This window comes from Sesamum indicum, linkage group LG4 (genome assembly GCF_026168435.1).
Source record: "Sesamum indicum cultivar Baizhima isolate 11 linkage group LG4, ASM2616843v1, whole genome shotgun sequence".
NCBI classification, from domain to species: Eukaryota; Viridiplantae; Streptophyta; class Magnoliopsida; order Lamiales; family Pedaliaceae; genus Sesamum; species Sesamum indicum.
The window spans coordinates 11,470,519-11,492,160 of NC_142660.1; the positions used below are offsets into that span (position 1 = coordinate 11,470,519).

Genomic DNA, 21,642 nt, shown 5'->3' on the forward strand with positions numbered 1-21,642 from the left:
TCTGGCTTTTAAACTTATCTATGGTCCCATCAGGTTTCAATTTCCTTTTAAAAATCCACTTACATCCAATAGTAGTACACCCCGGAGGGAGATCGACTAGCACCCATGTTCCATTGAAAACAATGGAGTACATCTCACTTTTGACAGCTTCTTTCCACTGCTTGGCTTCTGAAGAAGCCATAGCATCTTTGAAAGTTATCGGATCATCCTCGATGTTGTAAGTGACAAAATCACTTTCAAAATCCTTGACGATCCTAGCTCACTTACTCCGTCTAGGTTCATTTGACTCCTCATGAGTCTGATTAGAACTACTAGGACCAACTCCCACATTCAGGAATAGATGTGGAGGCAAGTGAATCATCAAGCGAAACATTAGAAGGTATTCCTGTTTTTAAAGGAAATACATCTTCTAGGAATACAGCATCACGAAATTCGACTATTGTGTTGACCTCAATGCCTGGAATTTCTGATTTAATAACCAGAAATTTTAAGGCATAACTTGTCTCCACATAACCCAAGAACACGGCATCAACAGTCTTAGGACCCAATTTCTTTCGTTTGTGTTCTGGTAACAGCACTTTTGCTAGGCACCCCCACACTCGACAGTATTTGAGGCTTGGTTTCTTACCTTTCCACAACTCGAAATGAGTACTCGTATTGTGTTTCAGAGGGGCTCTATTCAGAATATGGCAAGCCGTATTCAAAACCTCTCCCCACAAATACTTTGGTAACCCGGAGGTTAGTAGGAGACTGTTAATCATATCTTTGAATGTTCTATTCTTTCGTTCAGCCATTCCATTAGACGAAGGGGAATACGGAGGAGTCTCTTCATGAATAATGCCAAAAGTTTGACAATATTTATTGAACTTACTCGACTCATACTCTCCTCCTCTATCGGACCTTAGTTTTTTAAGTTTCTTTACCAGTTTGGGTTTCTGCTTCATTTTTAAACAAAATAAATTTGTCTAAGGCTTCATCCTTATTTTTCATGAGAAACACATAACAGTATCTACTGTAATCATCTATAAAGGTGGTAAAATATCGTTTGTGGTCCCTGGTCAAAACTCCATTGAACTCACAAATATCAGTGTGAACTAAATCAAGTATTTCCGAATCCCTTTCAATTGACTGATAGGGTTCCCTAACTTGTTTAGCTTCTACAAAAACTTGGCATTTGTGATTTCGTTCAATATTTTGTAGGAATTAAATTCAAATTCATCATTCGTTTGATCGAATTGAAATTTAAATGGGCTAACCTACTATGCCACAGAGTAGAAGATTCAACATTCAATATAATAGAATCAGAAACATTAATTTTATTATTATCAACTCGAACTTGGAACAAGCCATCGTCTAAGTAGCCTTTACCAACAAAAATACCAAATTGTTGAATTACAACTTTATTAAATTTGAAAACTAATTCATATCCCTCCCTAACTATTACAGAACCACTAATAATATTTCTTCTGACAATGGGTACATGATGAACTCTTTTCAGCAACAGAATGCGCCCTGAAGGAAACTTCAAGTCCACGCTTCCTATCCCAAGTACTTCAGCTGTACTGGAGTTCCCCATGCTTACTGTCCTTCCACTGATGGCCTGATAAGACACAAAGAGAGATTTATCATCACAAACGTGCACATTCGCTCTAGTGTCAATCAACCAATCACATGGTTCATAAATTGTCAAGAGTTCGGGTTGTACATATGCATACCCATCAGTTGTTCCTGAGGTGCTAGCACCGCTAGAACCTCCCACAACCATGTTGACAACTGCCTGCCCAGTCTTAGCCTTTTTATTAAGACAAAGCTTGGCCCATTGTCCAACCTGCCCACAATTCCAGCATGGTTTGTTTGCTTTTGATTTCTTATTTTTGGAGGCCTTGCTTTTATTGATGGCTTTCGAGTTCGTGTTAATCTTATTCACTTTCTGTTTCCCCACTATAAGATTGGCCCTTGATTGATGTTCAATAGGCATCTTGTGCGTTTGATTTCTATGTTCGTCCTCGATGCTGATAGCAATCATAAGATCATCCAGAGACAATCTCCCTTTCTGATGCTTGAGTGTCATGCCAAAATTTTCCCAAGATTTGGGAAATTTGTCCACTATGGACATGACCAGAAACTTCTCGAGAAGTTTCATCTCAGCATCAGCCAGAGCATGCTCAAGGTTGATAATCTCATGAGCCTGTTCAGCTACAGACCGGTCCTCAACCATTTGATACCTCATGAACTTGAAAACAGAATACTTTTCGAGCCCTTGCTCTTCAGTATTATATTTTCGGTCCAACTCATCCCATAGAGACTTGGTAGTGTAAGAATCAGAATAATAGACATCGAAGAGCGTATTTGACAAGGCTGACAAAATCGCTCCTCTGTTTATTTGATCCCTTTCTGTCCACTGCGCTATCTCAGCAGTTTTGGGATCGGTATCAGTAGGTTCAGGTCTGATCACCTGAATTACTGACAAAAGTCCTTTCATCGTCAACCAAATTTTCATTCGCTGTTGCCAACGTTTGAAAAATTGGCCCAAAAAATTGTCGGGTAAACCGGTCAAGTCGACCTTTTGTGTGATCGGAATTGCAACAGAAATCGGCTCGGCCATCTTTAGTATTTTAGAAAACTAAAAGTAACGTTTCAAATAAAGAATTTGAAAATAGCGTTTTCCAGAACAGTTCCAACGATAAAATCCAATTTTTCAAAACCTGTATATTTTCTTCAGGATTGTTGGATAAATATTTAGTTTCAAGCAATCGAAACGACGTTTTGAAATATTACAATCGGATTTGAGAAATCAAAAGCAAATAAAGCCACGTTGGAACAAGTAATATAAAGCAATTAGAAAAGCTATTTACGACAAGAAATTTAAATCGAAAACTTACAACGAGAATTGTATCGTAACAATTCTCAGTCCAATTTGAAGTTGTTAATTTAACCGAATCACAGAATTACTGCTTGCCTTGAAGAAAATATACGTCCCGTATCAACAGTGCACCGGGTCCAATATAATTTTTTTTAGGATAAGACGGTTACAGTTCTTTCGGTTTTAGCACTATACCGAAGAACACCTCGAACAACACTCAAAAGCTTGTTACTAAAACTAAGTTCAAATCTATAAAATATTTTATAGAGAAACGAAGAGAGACTTCAAGAAAAGAGGGGAATTGATCAAATGTTTGTGTGTTTTGACAAGCATGAGGAATGGCCTTTATATAGGCATGGCTACTCCTCACACTAATGCAACCAATAATGGCCTACTAATGCAGCCATAAAATGACTTAAAAATCAATTAAAAACAACCATGAATTGCCTTAAAATCCCATTTGAAATCAGCCATGAATTTCCACATGAAACAGCAAAAATTATTTTGTAACAACATGCTGAAAAATTGGCCATAATGAGAGAAATGATTTCCTCTTCAAATCTGTGAGTTTCAAATTCAAATACAACAAAGCTCGAGTCAACTTCATTCAAGAAAATAATAAAAAATATATCAAAGAGCAGCAAAATCAAACAACTCACTTAAGAGATGCAAACTTGTTCACTTCGTGCTTGGTCGATACCATAGCAGTCACCTTCTTTATTGCAAACGACAGCCTGAGATTCGTTCAGAAGGTCGAAAGAAAACGCTCAAAGAAAAAGACTTCGCTCGTCGAGGAGTTAACAAAATAGAAGGTTGACGGCTCAAAATATTTACCGTGGAGAGAGGAGTCGAACGGTGGTAGTTCGCCGGCAAATGGACCCACCTCTTTTGGTTCTGTATCCGGTGACTTTGCACCCCTCCTTGTCGCATATTTTTGCTGGCACCTTGCTTGATTCTTCTCCGCTGTCTGTGGTCGTTCCTCGTTGCGCTGGTAGGTGAATTTGGGGTTAGGGCTGGATTTTGAAAATTGGGGGAGAAGGGTGTAGGGAAGATACAACCCCTTTGTGGTAATTCCTCTCAAAATAGTCTAACCAACTATTACAGAAATGGAGTACGAAACTCTTTAAATAATTACAGATCAATATTACAAATTAAAAATAATAATAATAATAAAGAGTAATAGTGTGGGAATGAGATAGGGTCAGAATAACTAGATCCAAATCGATAAAAACGTGCAAAAATTGGGTGAGTGATTTATTTATTTAAATAAATGTAGAATAAGTTGGAAAATGTGATGAATATGTATTTTATGAAAAGAATAATAAAAAGATAGGTATGGTAATAGTGGAGTGTGAAGTGATGGGATGATGGGATTGGGCTGGTAGAGAAGCTAAAAAGGGATGAATCTTTGCCGACCTTGCTGCCATCCATAAATAAGGATATATATCTCCATCTCTACCCCAAATAAGAATAATAATAATTAAAATATCTTGTTTGTGATGTTATTCATCTGGAAGATTTTTAATTAATGGAACTGAGTGGATAGGTAACTGATTGTGATTAAGATGATGATGTAAGTGTTAAACCAAAACGCAACCATATGCATATCCCAAATAAACAAATTTAACTTTCCTACATTGCATTCCACATACACCTATTGTCACCTTTCTAAATGGGCCTAGATTTTAACTGGGCTTCTGAGATGATGTAAACCAAGTTGGGCTTTAACCCAAACACAGCCCACATTGTTTATTGGAAAAGCAAATGCGTTTATTAGTTTCATGTTAAAAATTCTCAAGTCAGCGTAGCAGTAGACGGACGCGATTTCGGATGATTGTGGGCCCCCACACCCACACTTTCTTCTGTAGCCGCTGGTCAAACTAGCTTAGCCCCATCTTCAACCACGCAGACGCCAGCCAAGAGCCTACCCACCTCCCCCACCCCCACCAATCCATTACACAACATCACTACCACACTTTCAATTGAATAAATCATCCCAACTCCAAACCAATTTAATCAAATCCTATTTCCTATCAAATTCTGCAATTTTCAATGGATAATTCAACCCAAGAATCCCACCCCCGTCCAGAAAATGTGGTGACTTTCGACTCCCCTTACCAAATCTACGCCATGGCCATCTCCGCCGCCAATCGCCGCCGCATTGCTGTCGGCAGCTTCATCGAGGAACTCAACAACCGCGTCGATATCCTCTCCTTCTCCGAAGATTCTTCCTCCCTCAACTCCATCCCCTCTCTCTCCTTCGATCACCCTTACCCTCCTACCAAATTACTCTTTCACCCATCCCCCTCTGCCCCTAGGAACCTCCTTGCTTCCTCTGGCGACTTCCTCCGCCTCTGGGAGATCAAGGACGCTTCAATTGACCCTGTTTCTACGCTCAACAATAGTAAATCTAGTGAATATTCAGCTCCCTTGACCTCATTTGATTGGAACGAGGCTGAGCCGCGGAGAATTGGGACTTCCAGTATCGACACAACGTGTACGATATGGGATATCGAAAAGGGTGTTGTGGAAACACAATTGATTGCGCATGATAAGGAGGTCTATGATATAGCTTGGGGTGAAGCTGGGGTTTTTGCTTCAGTTTCAGCTGATGGTTCAGTAAGGATTTTTGATTTGAGAGATAAGGAGCATTCCACAATTATTTATGAGAGTCCTACGCCAGATACGCCATTGTTGAGGTTGGCATGGAATAAACAAGATTTGAGATATATGGCAACCACTCTGATGGATAGTAATAAGATTGTGATATTGGATATAAGGTCTCCAACAATGCCAGTGGCAGAGTTGGAGAGGCATAATGCGAGTGTGAATGCCATCGCTTGGGCGCCACAGAGTTGTAGGCATATTTGCTCTGCAGGGGATGATGGGCAGGCCTTGCTCTGGGAGTTACCTACTGTGGCTGGACCAAATGGTATTGATCCCATGTCGATGTACTCTGCTGGTGCAGAAGTTAACCAGCTGCAATGGTCTGCAGCACAGCCAGACTGGATTGCCATTGCATTTGGGAACAAGCTGCAAATGCTGAAAGTGTAAGGTGGTGCATCTTTCTGTTGTTTAACGGGTTTTAGTTAAAGTAATTGTTAGAAATTGGTGAATGAGAGGGGAAGCTATTGTCTTCACTGTTTAGTTGGATAAGTATATAAGAACTTTGATCAATATATCTGTTTTTTGCACGCAATGAAAGATGATTTGGTGATTGGATAATCGTCTAATGTTTCTTGTTCTTGCCTTTAGTTTGTGTGGTAGTGAAGATCTGTTCAGTTTGGACCTAAGGCTATTGATTTCCTTTCCCCAATTTCCATCCTGCAATATTCACGTAAAGAGACAAACTTTCTCATGTTCATTTTTGTTCGATTGCTCCATGTTTCAACTGATTCAATAGTATTCTTTCAGTTGATTGTTAGTTATCAGCTTGCCACTTCCTTCCGTTGGTGTTTGTTTGCATTCCATATTTCATCATTGATCAAGATAGCATGGGAGGAAGAGCAATACTGTCTAACTTTAGGTTGTAAGTCTTAACTTACAGTTACATAAGAATCGATATATATATATATTTACTAAATTTGCCCAAGAAAAAACTTCCTTGTGATTCAATTGTGCAGTTTCGTACACTAGTGCTGGCCCTGTGTGTTACTGCTTGTTAGCTTTGATGCTGCTGCTATTGTTGTATGCCTTTTAGTACCTTTGCGGTCTTCACTGAGTTCTGCGTAAGCTCTTGCGTCTTGACATCCATGTATATATTGTTTATATGATTGGATAATAGGGAGGTGCAGGTCGCAAAGGTTATTGACTAATTTGAGGTAATACCAACAGCAAGAAGATTGGTTTGAATGTGGAAATGCAAAGAAAATTTTCTTGTTGGCTTCTAAAGTTAAAGGCTCCAAATCTGTCCTGGAAGCACGACCTAAACTGCACAAGATAAGTTGGATTCATGGCACAATATGCTTGTTGCGGCCTTGCACAATTTGCTTGTTGCGGTCTTCACTAATTTGCTTGTTGCGGCCTTGCTCATGGCACATAGATCTTTTAGTCATCTAACATTTTAGCACCTCCCGCAAATGTATATGAGGTATGCATGGGGAAAAGTTAAGGCTGCTACTCTATTGCTGGACAGACTGCACACAAATGTAAACCAAAGAGTTAGGAACATCAGTTCCGCAGCTGATTGCAGGCAGAGAATATGACTTGGTGCTGTGTCTCAAACAGAGCTGGAAATCAAGCAATTAAAAACTGAAAACTTGTTTTCTGCATCTTGATGGAACCATTAGGTTATTAAACTGGGTAATGGAAAATGAGAAGGAAAAATAATAATGGGAAGCCAATTTTGCCTTTCATTTTCAATCAGATGAATACTGGTAAGGATTAATGCATATCTGAATAAGCTTGTCCATTGTAGTTCCCTTTGCCAAACCTTTTCCCTGGCCAAGTTAAGGCTGAATGAATTGGTGTGGGTTGTGTTTCATTCTAACTTTTAGGTATTTATAATATTTTACTTGAGCATTTTTTACAAGTGTTTGTGTTCATTAAACGTTTACAAGGGAAGAGGCTTGGTGAAATGCCTGGCTCTTGCTCAAACCATTTTCATAATTGGAGTAGATTTTTTGTTGCAAATTGTATTTTATCTTTTATTTCATTCAATATGCACATAACATGCTATGTGTATTTATAAACAAATTTAAAACCTCAATTTTTAAACTCTTAAAAATGAGTTGCTAGAATTCGAGAATTATTGCTTATTACCTGAAGCACAGTGAATATCCCATGAAAACCAAATTACTAAGAGATCATACCTTATTAATATTTACAATTAAAATCCACTTATAATTTCAACTATAATAAAAAATTACATGAAAAAATTACTCATAAAACTCCTGAATTTAAGCTCTTGTATATATATATATATGAAATACCTATCAATTATTTTGTTTGTAGGGTGTATGACAGAATTTTTCATTGCACGAGAAAGAGTGACACTTTGATATGATTGTTTATTTGCAAATTCCTTTACAAGTTTTGAGTAATCTGATTAAGAAACCAGGGGTTATTTTGATATTTTATTAAATTAAGGAAGCTGTTTGAGTGCATCTTCAAATTTCGAGGGCCAGCTTACAATTTCCGCGTCTAACTTCACATAAATAAGTGCAAAACCCTAATCCCTGCACGAACTCGAGCAGCCGGCAGCAGAAACCCTCGGCTTTGCATCACCTCTACGTAGATACACAAGATGTCGTTTGGAGAGCTCGCTTGCACCTACGCTGCTTTGATCCTTCACGACGATGGCATCCCCATCACCGTAACATTTCTTTCCACTGCAAATAAACGTATACGTGCATATAGATTTGGTATTGTAATGGGTTTAATGAATGGTTTTTTCTTTTCGTTTAGGCCGAGAAAATAGCAACGCTGGTGAAGGCGGCGAATGTGACGGTCGAATCTTATTGGCCGAGTCTCTTCGCTAAGCTTTGCGAGAAGAGGAACATTGATGATCTCATCATGAACGTCGGCTCTGGTGGTGGTGGTGCCGCCGTAGCTGTAGCTGCTCCTGCCGGAGGCTCTTCTGGTGGAGCCGCTGCCGCAGCTGCACCCGCAGCCGAGGAGAAGAAGGTATAAGTTTTCTCTTTATTTATCTTAAATTATCAATGTTTGTTGTTCTCTTTCGACCTAGGATTCTAGAATGAAAATACTAAGGATGATCTTCCTTTGGTCTTAACTGAAAAGTGAATAAATTATTGTACGAATCAAGTCATGCGAGATTCGTGTCAATCCTTAGTCTATAAGAACTCTTCCGTTATTGTCGCTCTGTTTGGTTATAGAATTGAATAACGGAAAATGGGGCGTTTCTTTCATGTCAAGTAGTCATGGGTCTGGAATTGTTTGAAATGTATGTGAATGTCAGTTCGAATGAGAACTGAAATAATTGTAGCAGTACTTATTCGATCATGCACACTTATCCTGTTGAATTTTCCAATAGGAACTATTGTCTCCATCTAATTCTAGATCCAAGTGAAGAAAATGTGAATTTTTTACTTAGTTGTAAATTTTAGGAATTGATATTTGAATGCCATAAGTTAACAATGTGTCTTTTGTTAATTGAACTTTTGCAGGAGGAACCAAAGGAGGAAAGTGATGACGACATGGGATTCAGTTTGTTTGATTAGACGGTCCTTTAACTATGTTTTATTAGTTTTAGATTTTGTGAACTTGGGCCGTACACTAATTTGGGTTATAATTACCTCATTATAGAGTTTTTCATTTACTCTCTTCAGTGATTACTGTGATTGTATGGTCTCTTACATGCAGTAATTCTGTTTGCAAATTTTCAAGTGTCTGTGAATCCGATTTCTCATGTGTTTTATGTTGAATTCATCTGATAGCTTAAGTTCTGATTGCCTTTGTTCAGTTGTTGTCTAGTCAATTGTGATGCATTTAGATGTCTTAGATATAATTTTGATTGTGTTGTAGAAAAAATTATACTGCCCTTTTCATTATGGTTTGCTTTTCCGTAACCCACCATAGCTCCTTTCAAGTGGTGTTTGCCACATAGATCAATGATTTTAAATCTGCTAAATGGAATCTCTACTTATTTGAGATTTTAAGCTTGTTATGTATCAATATGGATTAGTTTCTATTAAGAATGTTGGATATTGCCCTTGTTTTTAAGGAATGTGATGAAACTTTATTTTATTCTGATTGTCTATTGTTGAACTATTCTAGATGTGATCAGAAATGGGATGCCAGTTTATGTATGACTTGCTGTGTTGCATTTGTATATTGTGTCGTATTGTTTTGAACTTCTCATAACAGACTTGGGTTGTATCCCGACACACTTGCATGAATCAACTGTGCAAGTAACTGTATTTGTCTAGCGCCTGTGACAATATTAAACGTGCCCCAAGTCCGTACCATAAGTTAGTGGTCGATGGATTGTTCCTATGCTTTCCTGAGCCACTATCATATGCCTTTTGTTTTGCCCTGCTTCAAACTTGGTGTTGGGCTTTGATTTGATGTTAGCGGATCAACAACCTGCAATCAGAAGCCTATAATTCGCAGCCTTATTCAACTTCATTAGCCCATTAAGGAATGAAGTATCCGGTGGAAGTGAAGACAGTTTTAATAGATTATGGATGAATGTATTGTTGGGCGGTTACCACTTGAAAGATTGGCCACCCGATTTTCTCTGCTGATCGACGTCTGGAAATCCATTAACTAGACATCGTCCAAACCAATTTGAAATATGAATGAACTGAATATAAAAGTGGACCATTTTACTAATTAAAAGCTGACACGTCTGGAAGGGCTTATTCCAGGATATTTGGCCGACTTAGGAATAATCACAATCTAATTATCCAAAATTCTAATCCTAATTAACAACTGAGAAACTTCCTTTCTCTATTCTATTGGACTTCCAGAATTCTCCATACAATTTTGCGTCCCTGATAATTACTTTTTCCATACAACCGTTTTCTCCTTCAGACATATAAACAGACTGAAAAAGCGGCAAGAAGAACATCGGTTTAAGGATATTTTCTGGTGGAGTTGGGGAATTTAATATTAACATGATATTGATGTCGATTTTCAGCTCATCCTCCGTTCAGAAAGTCGACCTTTCCGACTGGGCTTCATCTCCTTCAAATGCCAACAAGCAAGAAACTGCGGTGGCTGCCGACAAAACTGATGGTCTAACAAAGGGCAAAGGATCGCCGCAGGCGAAGAAGAAGCCTGAAGGTCGCCGGAAGACGGGAGAGCTGAGGTTCGCGCCGGAGCTCGACGGTGTTCACTGTTTCGAGACTATTCTTCCTTATTGATCTGTGGGATAGTTCTAATGCTTTTTCCCTTTTTCCCGATTGACTAATGAATTTGTGAAATGATACACAATTCGTCTTGATCGTAGTAAAACTCAATATAATAGACACAATCAACCAGTTTTCTTCCTTTTGTTTGTTTTCCCTATTGATGTCCTTTTTTATTGTTTGTTTTTCCGTTTGACCCGAAATTTTTGGGCCAAGTTGGGGGCTTTTTGCAAAAAGTTTTACTTTCATGGTAAAATGCAAAAAAAAAAAAATCTATATATAAAGTTATTAACTTTAATTCTAAGGAAAGTTGAATGTGTATCAAGAAAAGTTAAAAATGAAAAAAAATTGAAATGTTTGAGATTGGAATACTTTGATGCAAATGGTCGGGAAAAAAAAATATTTGTATTTCTACCAAGGAGTTGCAAAATCTAGGGCGGAAAGAAACTTTTACCTTCTAACTATAATAAAATTAATATAAAAGAACAAGTTACATATTAGGAATAATTATTTTAATTTAGTTTTAATAAAAAATAGGATAAATTATAAAAAAATGACATAATTACGAATGCCCCTCATTGTTGAAAAATTATAAATATCTTTATGATATTTGATGAAATTATGTAATCCTTAGATGGAGGTATGAAATTTTCAACTTTGCCCTTACTGTTATTTTTTTAATTTTTTTAAAAGATTAAAAGTGTGTAAAAATATTGGATGGGATGGATGAAAAACTTTTAAAATTGTACACAAATTATCCTACTTAGTCCATAAAACATCAAAAAATTTAAAAAATAAATAAAATTATAATTTTAATCCACAAGGGCATTTTGATCAATTTTATCATTAAAAATAGATGAAAACCTAACAAATTGAGCTAATTGTTAGACGATCGTTAAAATTAGAGGTATTTGATAATTTTTCAAACAAAAATAAAATACTTATAATTATATCAAATCTTAGAAAAAATCGTTGTAATTACCCAAAAAATTAATGAGCGGTTAATATAAAATATTGTCAACACCCCAGAAGTGGGGACAAAGCTTATTTGTTACTGAGTAAATGTTTGAGTGTATAATCAATGTTTAAAATCAAACATATGTTTGACATTTTCTCAATGTTTAAAAAGTCGTTGATTAGCAGTATTCGTTTGAAATCTTGATGCCGTACCTTACTTCTTTTGGCAACGACTGACAATCTCTGTCTCACAGTCACCGTTATTCTTAAGAGGAGAAATACCATTTTCGATTCTATAAGTCCGATTTATTTTATTTTTATCCAATTTATTACGAAATTAATACTTTTAAGTTCATAATTTACAAAATTTAATACTTTTAGTTCTCATTCGCTTCTCTACTAGTTTTTTCTCAGCACAAGGTCGTTAATTATTGTTGATTGGAGGAAAGATTGGCTTATTAGTTAGAAAAGTTACGATAAAGTGTTAGGGTATATAAATAATATTGGTACCACCTAAGATTAGATCAAAATACACAAATATTTTCTTTTTTTTTTTTTTTTGCAAAATTACAACTATATCTCAAGAGGTTATAGTTATAATTTCAACTACATTTCCTATTCAAATCTAAAACTTACACAAACACTAAGACACTAATACCCATTAGGGGATGTAGCTGTAATTTTGAAAAAAATATTACGTTAACATACTAACACCCCGAAAGGAGTGTAGCTATTTTGCAAAAGATAGGAGATGTTTGTGTAAATTGGCCTAATTCAAGGGGTGTCAATATAATATACCAAAAATATTAATAAACATTAATTGTTGTGTTCAAATTATGTATTTTGATCAATTTTAATACATATATAGCATCAAGTGAAGTGATACAAATGTAGTGTGAGTTGAGAAAAAAAAGGAAAGAAGTATGTGAGACAAAAAATAGAGGTAAGGTGAAAGAGAAAAAATAATTATAATTGTGGGTATATTAAATATATAAAAGTTTGTGGAAAAAAATGAGAATGGGTAAGAGAATTATGGGGTAGTGAGTTGAAAGAAAAAAATGAATTGAAAGGTAAATTACTATTCTAACCTAATTTTGTTTTAAGAGAGGAAGTGTATTAAGAGATAAATTTGGGTATTCAAAATTGATACGACGATAGGGTTTTCTTTTATAATATTATAGATGATTCTTTGTTAGCTTACAACGATATGAGAAGGGTGGGTGATTTTAAATCATACTGTCTGATGATGTAATGTACAAAGTCACTCGGTAATAAATGAGCTGGAAGTCCATGAATATCTAATTCCCGAAAACAAGTAGATTTGGCAGGGTCTTGTCTAACTCACGTATCTCAGCCAATACTTATCCAAATCACCAACGGTTTATTGTGGATAATAGCTGATTCAAAGAGCTTTCCAATCTTATGAAACTAACAATTGACCCCGTATCCAATTTTGTATAAACTTATAAATAGAGGTCATATGCAGGTTTTGGGAACACGGTTCTGGAGCATAATTCTTCATTGAAACTCTCACTCTCTCTCATTCTCTCTCGGTTTTTAAGCTATTTCAAGCTTATAATCTGCACACCACACGAAGATTCATCATTCTTAATCATATTTCACCATTGTTCTCACTTTTATTCAAGTTTTTCCTTTTATTTTTTCACAAATCGTTGTTGACTTAAGTATCAGAGGCTAACTTTTGTTTTGTTGGGCTAGTCCTCTGATAATCTTAAAATTTTTTTGAAAATCCTTCAACTCTTATGGTATGACCAAATTTCTGGTACGAATTAATATACAATTAAGAAAAAGTGACCATATGATCTCACATTTGCTTTATAATCAATTTGATTCGATCGTTTTAGTTTGACAAAAAAATATTTAAAAAATAATGAAAAAGCACATAAAAAATAGTTATTTAGAATGCTTAGACTTTATTATAAGTAGAATAGACAGAACCTTTGGAATACAGCAAAGGAAATCTAACCCCTGGCCTCAATAACTAATGAAATAACATTAGATAATTAAGTTGGTATAAAGTATGGTCGAAACTTTAACTACTCCACACTTCTTGACTAGCAAGAGAGTGTTTGCAAGAATTTCTACTTTTAAAAAAGTAATTTTAGTAAAAAAAGTTAAAAAGTTTTAGTAGAATAAAAAATGTGTAGTATTTTATAAATAAAAATAAAAAGTAGATGAAAACTAAATTGGATAGTTTTTGGTAAAAAATCACTACTAAAATAAATTTAATTGATGAAATACCATTTTGTTCTTATGTGTTAAAAAGAAATTATTTTTTTGCTTATTATTTCACTTGTTGTTTGTCACTACTAATTATTTTTTCACAAAAAAATATAAATTTTATGTCGATTAGTATTTTATTTTAAAAATAATTAGAAAATATATTTAATTTAATAATGCTCCCACTAATTATAAGTAATATAATTCATACACAATAATTAAACTTACATGATTTCAAAAATTAATTAAATAATAATATGTGAACAAAATAATATAATTAGATTATATAACACATAAAATATAAAAAAATATTAAATATACAAAAATATAAATTTAACTATTGTTAAAATTTAAATTATTTTAAAATTTCGATATCAACTTTAAATACACAATATTAAAAATAAATTAAAAACGGTGAAGTTGAATTAAGATTATTATAATAAGAGTAAAGTGGTAAAAAATAAAGTTGGATTTAACAAAAACGCCAAAGAACAAAAGCACCCCTCAAAGTGCTTCTAACTTTTAATCTACAAACGTCTGTTTTAGCATTTTTTACGTTCTAAAAATATTTTTAAAAAGTCAAAAACTGCAAAGAACTTTTTTGAAAGTTCTCCTAAATTTAGCTGTCGTACATTTTTTGGTGGTCCATTTTGTTACGGCCTGTTTGGAGGAAGTATGAATTCGTCAATCGTTGTTATCTGAAACATCATATATGTGGGAAAGATCAAAACCTAAAAGTCATCATCGGTGTTATATATGTGGTCCAACAATTGATATATTTCTGACAAAATACCTCAACTTGTTTTCAGTTGCTTGCACATATAAATAAAGACACAAAATTGGATAATTGAGTACTAACTAATTGTAATTGTTCATGAAAACCAACTCCTACATATTATATACATATATGTAAGAACATGATCTCATTCATTTTGGGTATTAATTAATTTATTTCCACAATATTTTGCCCTAATTATCAGTTTGATGAAAATGGGGTTCACTCTCTATACCATTACACTACCAAAAAGCTCACCACTAAAAGCCCTTCAAGATTACATCTTCACCAATCTTTTGAAGCTCTTCTTTAACTTTCACAACATATACGCACACACAAGCACAACATGTCATCATAATCATCCAATCTCATCACCTGATCATGAGTTTCATCCCTCTCCTTCATTAGTACCTATCCCACTTCACTTGATCAGCAAATCCATCAAGGATCATCTCCCAATTCAACAATATTTCATGCTCAAATCTAAATTACAGACACACGACGAAGAAGATGGTGACGTTGATGCTTGTTGCGCAGTGTGTTTAAGTAGCATAGAAGGTTGGCATAAGGTAAGGGAGCTTGGGAACTGTGTGCATGCGTTTCATGTTGAGTGTCTCGACGCTTGGGCCGATCAAGGCCAGGAAACGTGCCCCGTCTGTAGAGCTAAGCTTTTGGCTTGGCATGCGCATGAGGAGTTGAGGCCTGGAGACGAGGATCCATGGAGATCAGAGAGAATGGTTTATTTGTTCGGAGAGGACTGCATGCTAAGCGAACTGGAATAAAACACTTGCTACATATATATATAGTTCACCACTGTATGTATGAATAAACATGCATGAAAGTCACCTTGTCATAGTCTTCTACTTGTACCGATCTCGAATTTCATTTTTTTGCTCTGGAAATGGGTAAGAACAGTAACTTTTCGATTTGTTATGGTTAATTAAAAAAAATAGGGAGGGAAGTGGAAGACGTGTTTTATGTGTGTATTCTAACGCACCCTCCTTGTGGGTTGTATATTTATAAAAAATATATTCTATCTCAGCTACCCATTCATCATGTTCAAAGAATGAACTCGGTACTGCAAGTTTATCAGTATATGAAGGGGAAAAATGCATTTTAAACCCCCCTTCATTTATAATTGGGTCGGCCCATGTGATGGGGCTAATGTTGGACCCAAAATGGCCTGAAAGACCACCAAATCCAATCATGTGTGGGATGTCCAATGAATAGAGGAATCGGAATAAGCATATATATTCTGATGTTTACATCAGAAATCTTGTTTACATGATCCTCAATAAACCTTCAATTCCAACCTCTTATTTTCACTTTACAAAATTTTAAGCCTGAGATGAGAATTATCACAAAATGATCAATAACAAATCACCACCATTTCGCAGCCCGTCCGCCGTCACCGCCATCTGACATGCCACCGCCTACACCACCCCAACCACCAGTGCCGCCGCTGCACCTCAAGAAGCCCACTTCACTGCCTGACGTTATATTCACCGCCTTCTCTCTTCTGGTGCTCTTCTCCACTTCCCCAAAACCCACCTGCCTTTTCTTCCATCCCACCAGCAACAAACTCTCTTTCCCTTTATCCCTCCGCAAATTCCCCAAAATGGCGGCTCCTTTTACCAGCACTTCGAATTCCAGGAACGCTGCGCGTCTCCCCCCGCCGTTCGCCACGCCGCAATCGCTGTCCGATTGGCTCAAGCCGCGGCTCGCCGCGGACTTATTCGGCTCCTGGGGCGTGAAGCCGGGCACCAAGAATGTCCATAATTTATGGCTGGAAATCGTGGAAGGCGAGACCTTTTTGGCTGATTCGATGCCTCCCGTCCGTACCGTTGAGGTCGTGGTTGTGAGAATTATCCGAAATGATGGTAGAGTCCTCATAGAATCGCATCAGGAGCTGTCAAACGGCGCCGTTAGGCATCGACGTCGCCCTTTATCGGAGAAAATGAAGCCTGGTGAATCGGTTGAGGCCGCAGTTTTTCGCGCCGTGAAGGAGGAATTAGGATCTTTAGTAAAAAATGGGACTTTGGAAAGTGTTGATGGTAATAATCGCAATGGTCTTGGTGGACTTAATGGCAAAGTAAAAATTTTGCCGGGATCCTATGTGAAAAAGGTAGAGGAGAGAGCTTCGGCATCCTATCCTGGATTGCCAGCTTGTTATGTCTTGCATAAGGTGGATGCTGAGGTAGAGGGTTTGCCGGAAGGCGAATTTTGCACCGAGGAGGTGAACGAATATGGGGCTTCGGAGCAGAGGGGTGTTGCAGATAGTGCGGTTTCATGTAAAAAACATTACTGGAAGTGGGTTGATTCTGATTCAATTTGAGATTATCGGAAGAGGTGAGATTCGAGCTCCTCTTTACAGATTGAGTTTTGGACATAGCTAGTTATTTGTAATGGTACTGTAATTGTCACGGTCCAATATATGTACTAACAAGAGTTTCAATTTTGATTTTCATGAGCAGGATAGTGTAAGATGAAAGCTACTTTTAGTTGCTTCTCACATGGAATAAGAGAAATGTTTAACTCTGGTTTCAATTTTTATGGATCCTTCTGTTCTTTGTTGGATGGTATAAATGTTTCTGTAGTGTCTCTTGGCAGTGGTTGACCTATGGAAATCCATGGCTATGTTCTTGATGGTGCAGGATTTCTAGTATTATGTTCTGCCTTTCAGGCATTTGATCGTATGTAAGTGATCGGTTGTTTTAAAAATGGCGCGAGTAATCAGTACATTCAGGTTAGAAGGCACAGGTAGGGATAGTGAAGGATGCTTGAAGTGGAGGATCTAGGGAGCAGATGTTGTAAACCAATGAGAAAAGAAGAATTACTACGTGCTCGTTTTGAACTCAGCATGTATAGCTCGTTTACTGTCTGGATAGTAGATTGTGTATTTGCTGCACTTAGCATACTGTGAACTATCGACATGTTCTATATGTGTATTAGCTGAAAGAGGTGAGGCTGGATGATATTCGAGATGGTTTGCATGAGCCTTATTATAGTTTCTCTTTTTCTGGATGTTGTGTTAGAGACTCTTAGTCTTAGCTTTTCTCCTCTGTTCTCTGCAGAAATGATCTTGACTTTCCAATCAATACCAACTTAAGTTGTTTTACCAAGGCTTAGTGTAGGGAAGTTGATCTTGATTGGTGCGAGGCTGCTACTACATGCATTTCCTGGGTCAGGTTTTTATAGAGGTGGAGTTCTCTGCGTGGCCCTATTTGAGGCATTCTCAAGTATCATGATTAGCAATTAAAATGGTTTTGAGAAAGCTTTTCAGGCATGCAAGAGAAATGGGAGCTACCATTTACTATGATTATGACTGCCATTTCCAGGACTAACACAAAACCACACGAAACATTGTTCAGAAGATTGTGCACAAATTATCCAATAGACTATGTTATCATGATCACGGACCAGTTTTTGTCATTTGGGACTTCTCTTTTTTACCTTAGTTACTTGTCTGCGTATTCTATTTCAAGGAAACTTTGGTGCAATTCTGGGTTAAAACTCTTTTGGTCGTGTACGACCATTACACGTTTCTACGTTGTTTGTAGGGACAAATTAGGTACAATATAGCTGGAACTTTTGGAAACCCGAAAAAGTTACATAGCTTTTCTCCTTCTTTGGAGCTTTTTCCTTCTCCAAACTGAGAGCAGAGGAACTGTTCTTGTTCTTACCTGGACCCTGTTGATTGCGCAACTCACCATTTCCACATTCTTTATTGGCAACTTTTTGGGTATGTATTTCCGCAATAAAAAAATGAGACTTTCTCGAGCTATCTGGTGAGGTCCCTGGAAATTTTCTTGGCCGAAAGAATCTTTGAGCAGAAATTTGTGTTCACGTATTTCCTTTGGACTGAGGTTATTTCATCTCTTGGTAGTTGGTGGGCAAGAACGGATCGAGCAGGTGTCGAGGTGGGCTAGCCACTTCCTTGTCCTGTGACTCGAATATTATGCATTATCTGTTCAAATTTAAAGTTCGGCCACATTTTCTAAAGAGACTTGTTGAAATACTTCTTATCTCTTTGTTTACGAGGTTTTGGGGCATAGAACAAATTTATTTGGGTTCACACGAGTCGAAAAGGCGATATACATCTACTTCTGAGTTTGAGACATGGAGGGTCCATAGTGTTTGATTAAAGTACTTCACAATAACTAAAGAGATGTTGACATGGAAACGCAGAATTTCCTCAATCAAGAAAGCAGCAGTAAATACATTTCCCGCCTTTTTATCTTTCCCTTTTCACCTTTGGAATCTCCACTTAAGCGCAATACATATCCTGCTACCACTTTCTCCACAGTAACAATCAAACCGCCAAGATTGAATGCTTTCCTCCACACCCATCTCTGGGAGAAGATCCACCAAAAGACTCCAGAAATTTACATCTTTTTCCACCACCATACATGTAAAGCAAGCAAAACTGAGCTAGAGGCCATGTAAAAGATATGATTAAAACAAGTAACTATTACAAACTTTTCGTCTCCATTGGTATATGTGACTGCTACTTTACATTTACAAACTGTAATAGGGAAGCCCAATACTTAACAGAAAACCAAGCATTTGACACAATATGGAGAAGCTTATTGTTTATATACCATCCATTTTAGGCATGAATTCTCGCTTTTCAGATTGTAGTAGAACACTGTGAACCTTGTTTGGAACTTAAGGGAGGTGAAGGTATACGTCCAAATGGCATGATAGCTATACAATTTACGATAAACCTGTACCTTCCTGAAACCCAAGTTCCTACTTTCCACCTGAGCCTGCCCATTGCTTTGAAACTTAAGACCAATTTTCCAGTGCCCTGATCACGTTGAACTTCATAGGCAAAGGATGGAGCCACAGGTTGCTGGTTTCCGACCAACGATGCGCTAAGCAGGTTTGTTTCTTCATGGCCTTGATAGAATGGAGAGATTGAAGTTTCGGGAGTGATCTTTTGGCCCTTGTAGGATGCATATAGTAGGAATTCGTCGTAGTAAATTCCAACTTTTTTGTTTGGATTATTGGATAGGAGAGTCAGCTGAATAGAGGAATTGAGCAGGGATGGACCTGAGAGATTGAGCTGATTGATATCAGCTTCTTTGAGGGAAAACTGAGGCTTTGTGGGGTGGAGAACAAGCCAAACAAGGAATATGAGGGAGAGAATGGAGAGGAAGAGTGTGGATAAGGAAAACAAGAGCTTCTTGTTGAACTTGTGGAGGTTGATTGCTTGCTTGTTGGCACAGTGTTTGGGAGACTTTTCATGGATTTGAGACATTTGCAGAGGCAGAGAGAGGGGTAGGGGTAGCGAAAGGGAGAAGTTTGGTATGCTAAGGAAAGGGAGAAGTTGAAATGATGGGGGTTATAAAGAGGTTCAAGGAAAAGCAGCAATTATTTTGCTGATAGCTGCTTTTGAGTGGCAGTTCAAATTTTGGAGGTAGCTGTAAAAGTTACTTTCACCTGTGAGCTTCTTGGTTACACCTTTTAACTAAAAGCTAGACTTAGTTAATAATCACTTTCACAGCCAAGAACAAGATTTGGGTCAATTTTGTTATGTTCTTAAAAACATTTGAACGGTTGTTTTCTACGTTCACTTTCAACTGTTATTTGGTTCACATACAATCCAAAGCCATCAATAGAAGATAAGTGAAACCTAACTCTCATGTTATAAACACACCAGATGGTCTTAGAGATAAAACATAGGTTTACAACGTTAACAGCACCCTGTGGAGCTCCAATAACACGAGCACCTGTTTAGAAGTGACATGTTGTGTTATCGATGTGGGACATATTATCTTGCGTAGATTACTCAACCTTAAGAAATTTAGTTGTTGACAAGATATTCACGATATTTATAATGATTGCATGAGCATCTAGAAGGAACATTTCCATAATGATTCATGAATATGCATGCACTTCACTGTCATGCATATACTTTAGTAACTATATCTTGAAGATCAATTTTCATGGACTCAAGAGATAGATCTGCCTCAGTAGGAATCTTATGGAGCTACTTTTAGAATTATTGGGAACAAAAAGTTAATCACTTTTTAAAGTGCTATAAGAGATGGAAATAGCTAATAGCCTTTTTTATCCATTAGAGTTAAGTGAGAAAGTGTGCTACTGTCAAAAAGGGGTTACTCCCAAAAACTTGCTTCATTTCAATTGCAATGATTAACTCAGAAATTTTTGACATGAGGCCCTTGTAGAAATGTTAAAGAAATGTAGACTTGAATTTGAGGGTGTTGAAGCTGTTATTTCCTTGTATATCAATACCATAATGAGCTGTGCAGAAAGATAATTCAAAAAGTAGAGCTAGACACGGAGAATCTTGGACATAGACTTTGTAATAGCCACTAAGACTGGGGGGAATGCCTTCCATTGGTCATTGCTTTTGTATTAAGGAACAGGGTTTAGGTGAACATTAGTTGTGGTCTCATGCTGATCACACAAGCTGAATTTCTGTCATTTTGAATTTTTCTGTTTGTATGTATGTGTGTATATATATGAATCATGCTCGTTCTTCTGTTAAATTATGAATATGTTGTAAAAGATCTGATTTCTGTGAACATAATTCTGATTTTCCTGGCATCAGGGAAGGCAAGATTTGATTGAATGCAGGGGGCCCTCAGTTAGGAATCTTGTTCAAGAATATTTCCAAGTCCGTTTAAAATAAGGGTGTAAATCATCATAATTGGAACTTTATGTCAAGTTATTATTGAGCCCTTCAATCAGGAGAAAGCATGTCTACCCCATCATTCTGAGTGATTTCTCATCCCAGCTTACCATTTCTTGAATTTTGTTCATTTCAACTTTGTACATGAGAAAGTAAGTGCTCTGAGTAGATTGACTTGAAGAAGGAAAAGAAGGAAATTTCCGTGGGAGAGTGGAGACTAGCACTTGGCACTATTGAAAATGACTCTGATATGATACCCTATGATCAAAATCAGTACATATTATGGGTGGTAATGAGATAAGGTTTCTCACTTTTTGCTTCTAGTTGTTGGCTG

The 21,642-nt window shown here is 36.9% G+C and overlaps 5 protein-coding genes across 8 annotated transcripts; 3 read left to right on the forward strand and 2 right to left on the reverse strand.

Annotated features, from left to right (window-relative positions):
* Window positions 1–1,299: 1,299 nt before the first annotated feature.
* On the reverse strand, window positions 1,300–3,055 carry LOC148788465 (uncharacterized). Its single transcript, XM_088879917.1, has 2 exons — window positions 1,716–3,055; window positions 1,300–1,600 (listed from the first exon to the last, which is right to left on the reverse strand). The coding sequence occupies exons 1-2, from the start codon at window positions 2,603–2,605 to the stop codon at window positions 1,579–1,581; spliced, it is 912 nt and encodes a 303-aa protein (XP_088736043.1). The 5' UTR covers window positions 2,606–3,055; the 3' UTR covers window positions 1,300–1,578.
* Window positions 3,056–4,757: 1,702 nt separating this feature from the next.
* Window positions 4,758–6,088, forward strand: TTG1 (Transducin/WD40 repeat-like superfamily protein). Its single transcript, XM_011077586.3, has one exon. The coding sequence runs from the start codon at window positions 4,916–4,918 to the stop codon at window positions 5,915–5,917; it is 1,002 nt and encodes a 333-aa protein (XP_011075888.2). The 5' UTR covers window positions 4,758–4,915; the 3' UTR covers window positions 5,918–6,088.
* A 1,929-nt stretch (window positions 6,089–8,017) lies between these two features.
* Window positions 8,018–9,136, forward strand: LOC105160274 (large ribosomal subunit protein P1). The gene is made up of 3 exons (XM_011077587.3): window positions 8,018–8,177; window positions 8,270–8,488; window positions 8,989–9,136. The coding sequence occupies exons 1-3, from the start codon at window positions 8,109–8,111 to the stop codon at window positions 9,040–9,042; spliced, it is 342 nt and encodes a 113-aa protein (XP_011075889.2). The 5' UTR covers window positions 8,018–8,108; the 3' UTR covers window positions 9,043–9,136.
* A 6,780-nt stretch (window positions 9,137–15,916) lies between these two features.
* Window positions 15,917–21,627, forward strand: LOC105160345 (RING-H2 zinc finger protein). Of its 4 annotated transcripts, none has more exons than XM_088879590.1 (2): window positions 15,917–16,996; window positions 21,228–21,627. In XM_088879590.1, the coding sequence occupies exon 1, from the start codon at window positions 16,071–16,073 to the stop codon at window positions 16,980–16,982; it is 912 nt and encodes a 303-aa protein (XP_088735716.1). In that variant the 5' UTR covers window positions 15,917–16,070; the 3' UTR covers window positions 16,983–16,996; window positions 21,228–21,627. The 4 variants fall into 4 exon arrangements, with proteins under 4 accessions (XP_088735716.1, XP_088735715.1, XP_011075978.3 ...); XM_088879589.1 differs by lacking the exon at window positions 21,228–21,627 and adding an exon at window positions 17,722–17,739; XM_011077676.3 differs by lacking the exon at window positions 21,228–21,627 and adding an exon at window positions 17,302–17,671.
* On the reverse strand, window positions 18,779–19,963 carry LOC105160275 (NDR1/HIN1-like protein 26). Its single transcript, XM_011077588.3, has one exon. The coding sequence runs from the start codon at window positions 19,908–19,910 to the stop codon at window positions 19,278–19,280; it is 633 nt and encodes a 210-aa protein (XP_011075890.1). The 5' UTR covers window positions 19,911–19,963; the 3' UTR covers window positions 18,779–19,277.
* Window positions 21,628–21,642: the final 15 nt, after the last annotated feature.

What these genes read in the sequence shown, in the direction of transcription:
- LOC148788465 (XM_088879917.1), bottom strand. Translation starts at nt 2,605, where the DNA reads ATGGCCGAGCCGATTTCTGTTGCAATTCCGATCACACAAAAGGTCGAC. An exon ending in ACCTCAGGAACAACTGATGG is followed by an intron (nt 1,601 to 1,715) that starts GTATGCATATGT and finishes GTGTCTTATCAG; the next exon opens with GCCATCAGTGGAAGGACAGT.
- TTG1 (XM_011077586.3), top strand. Translation starts at nt 4,916, where the DNA reads ATGGATAATTCAACCCAAGAATCCCACCCCCGTCCAGAAAATGTGGTG.
- LOC105160274 (XM_011077587.3), top strand. Translation starts at nt 8,109, where the DNA reads ATGTCGTTTGGAGAGCTCGCTTGCACCTACGCTGCTTTGATCCTTCAC. An exon ending in ACGATGGCATCCCCATCACC is followed by an intron (nt 8,178 to 8,269) that starts GTAACATTTCTT and finishes CTTTTCGTTTAG; the next exon opens with GCCGAGAAAATAGCAACGCT. An exon ending in CCGCAGCCGAGGAGAAGAAG is followed by an intron (nt 8,489 to 8,988) that starts GTATAAGTTTTC and finishes GAACTTTTGCAG; the next exon opens with GAGGAACCAAAGGAGGAAAG.
- LOC105160345 (XM_088879590.1), top strand. Translation starts at nt 16,071, where the DNA reads ATGCCACCGCCTACACCACCCCAACCACCAGTGCCGCCGCTGCACCTC.
- LOC105160275 (XM_011077588.3), bottom strand. Translation starts at nt 19,910, where the DNA reads ATGTCTCAAATCCATGAAAAGTCTCCCAAACACTGTGCCAACAAGCAA.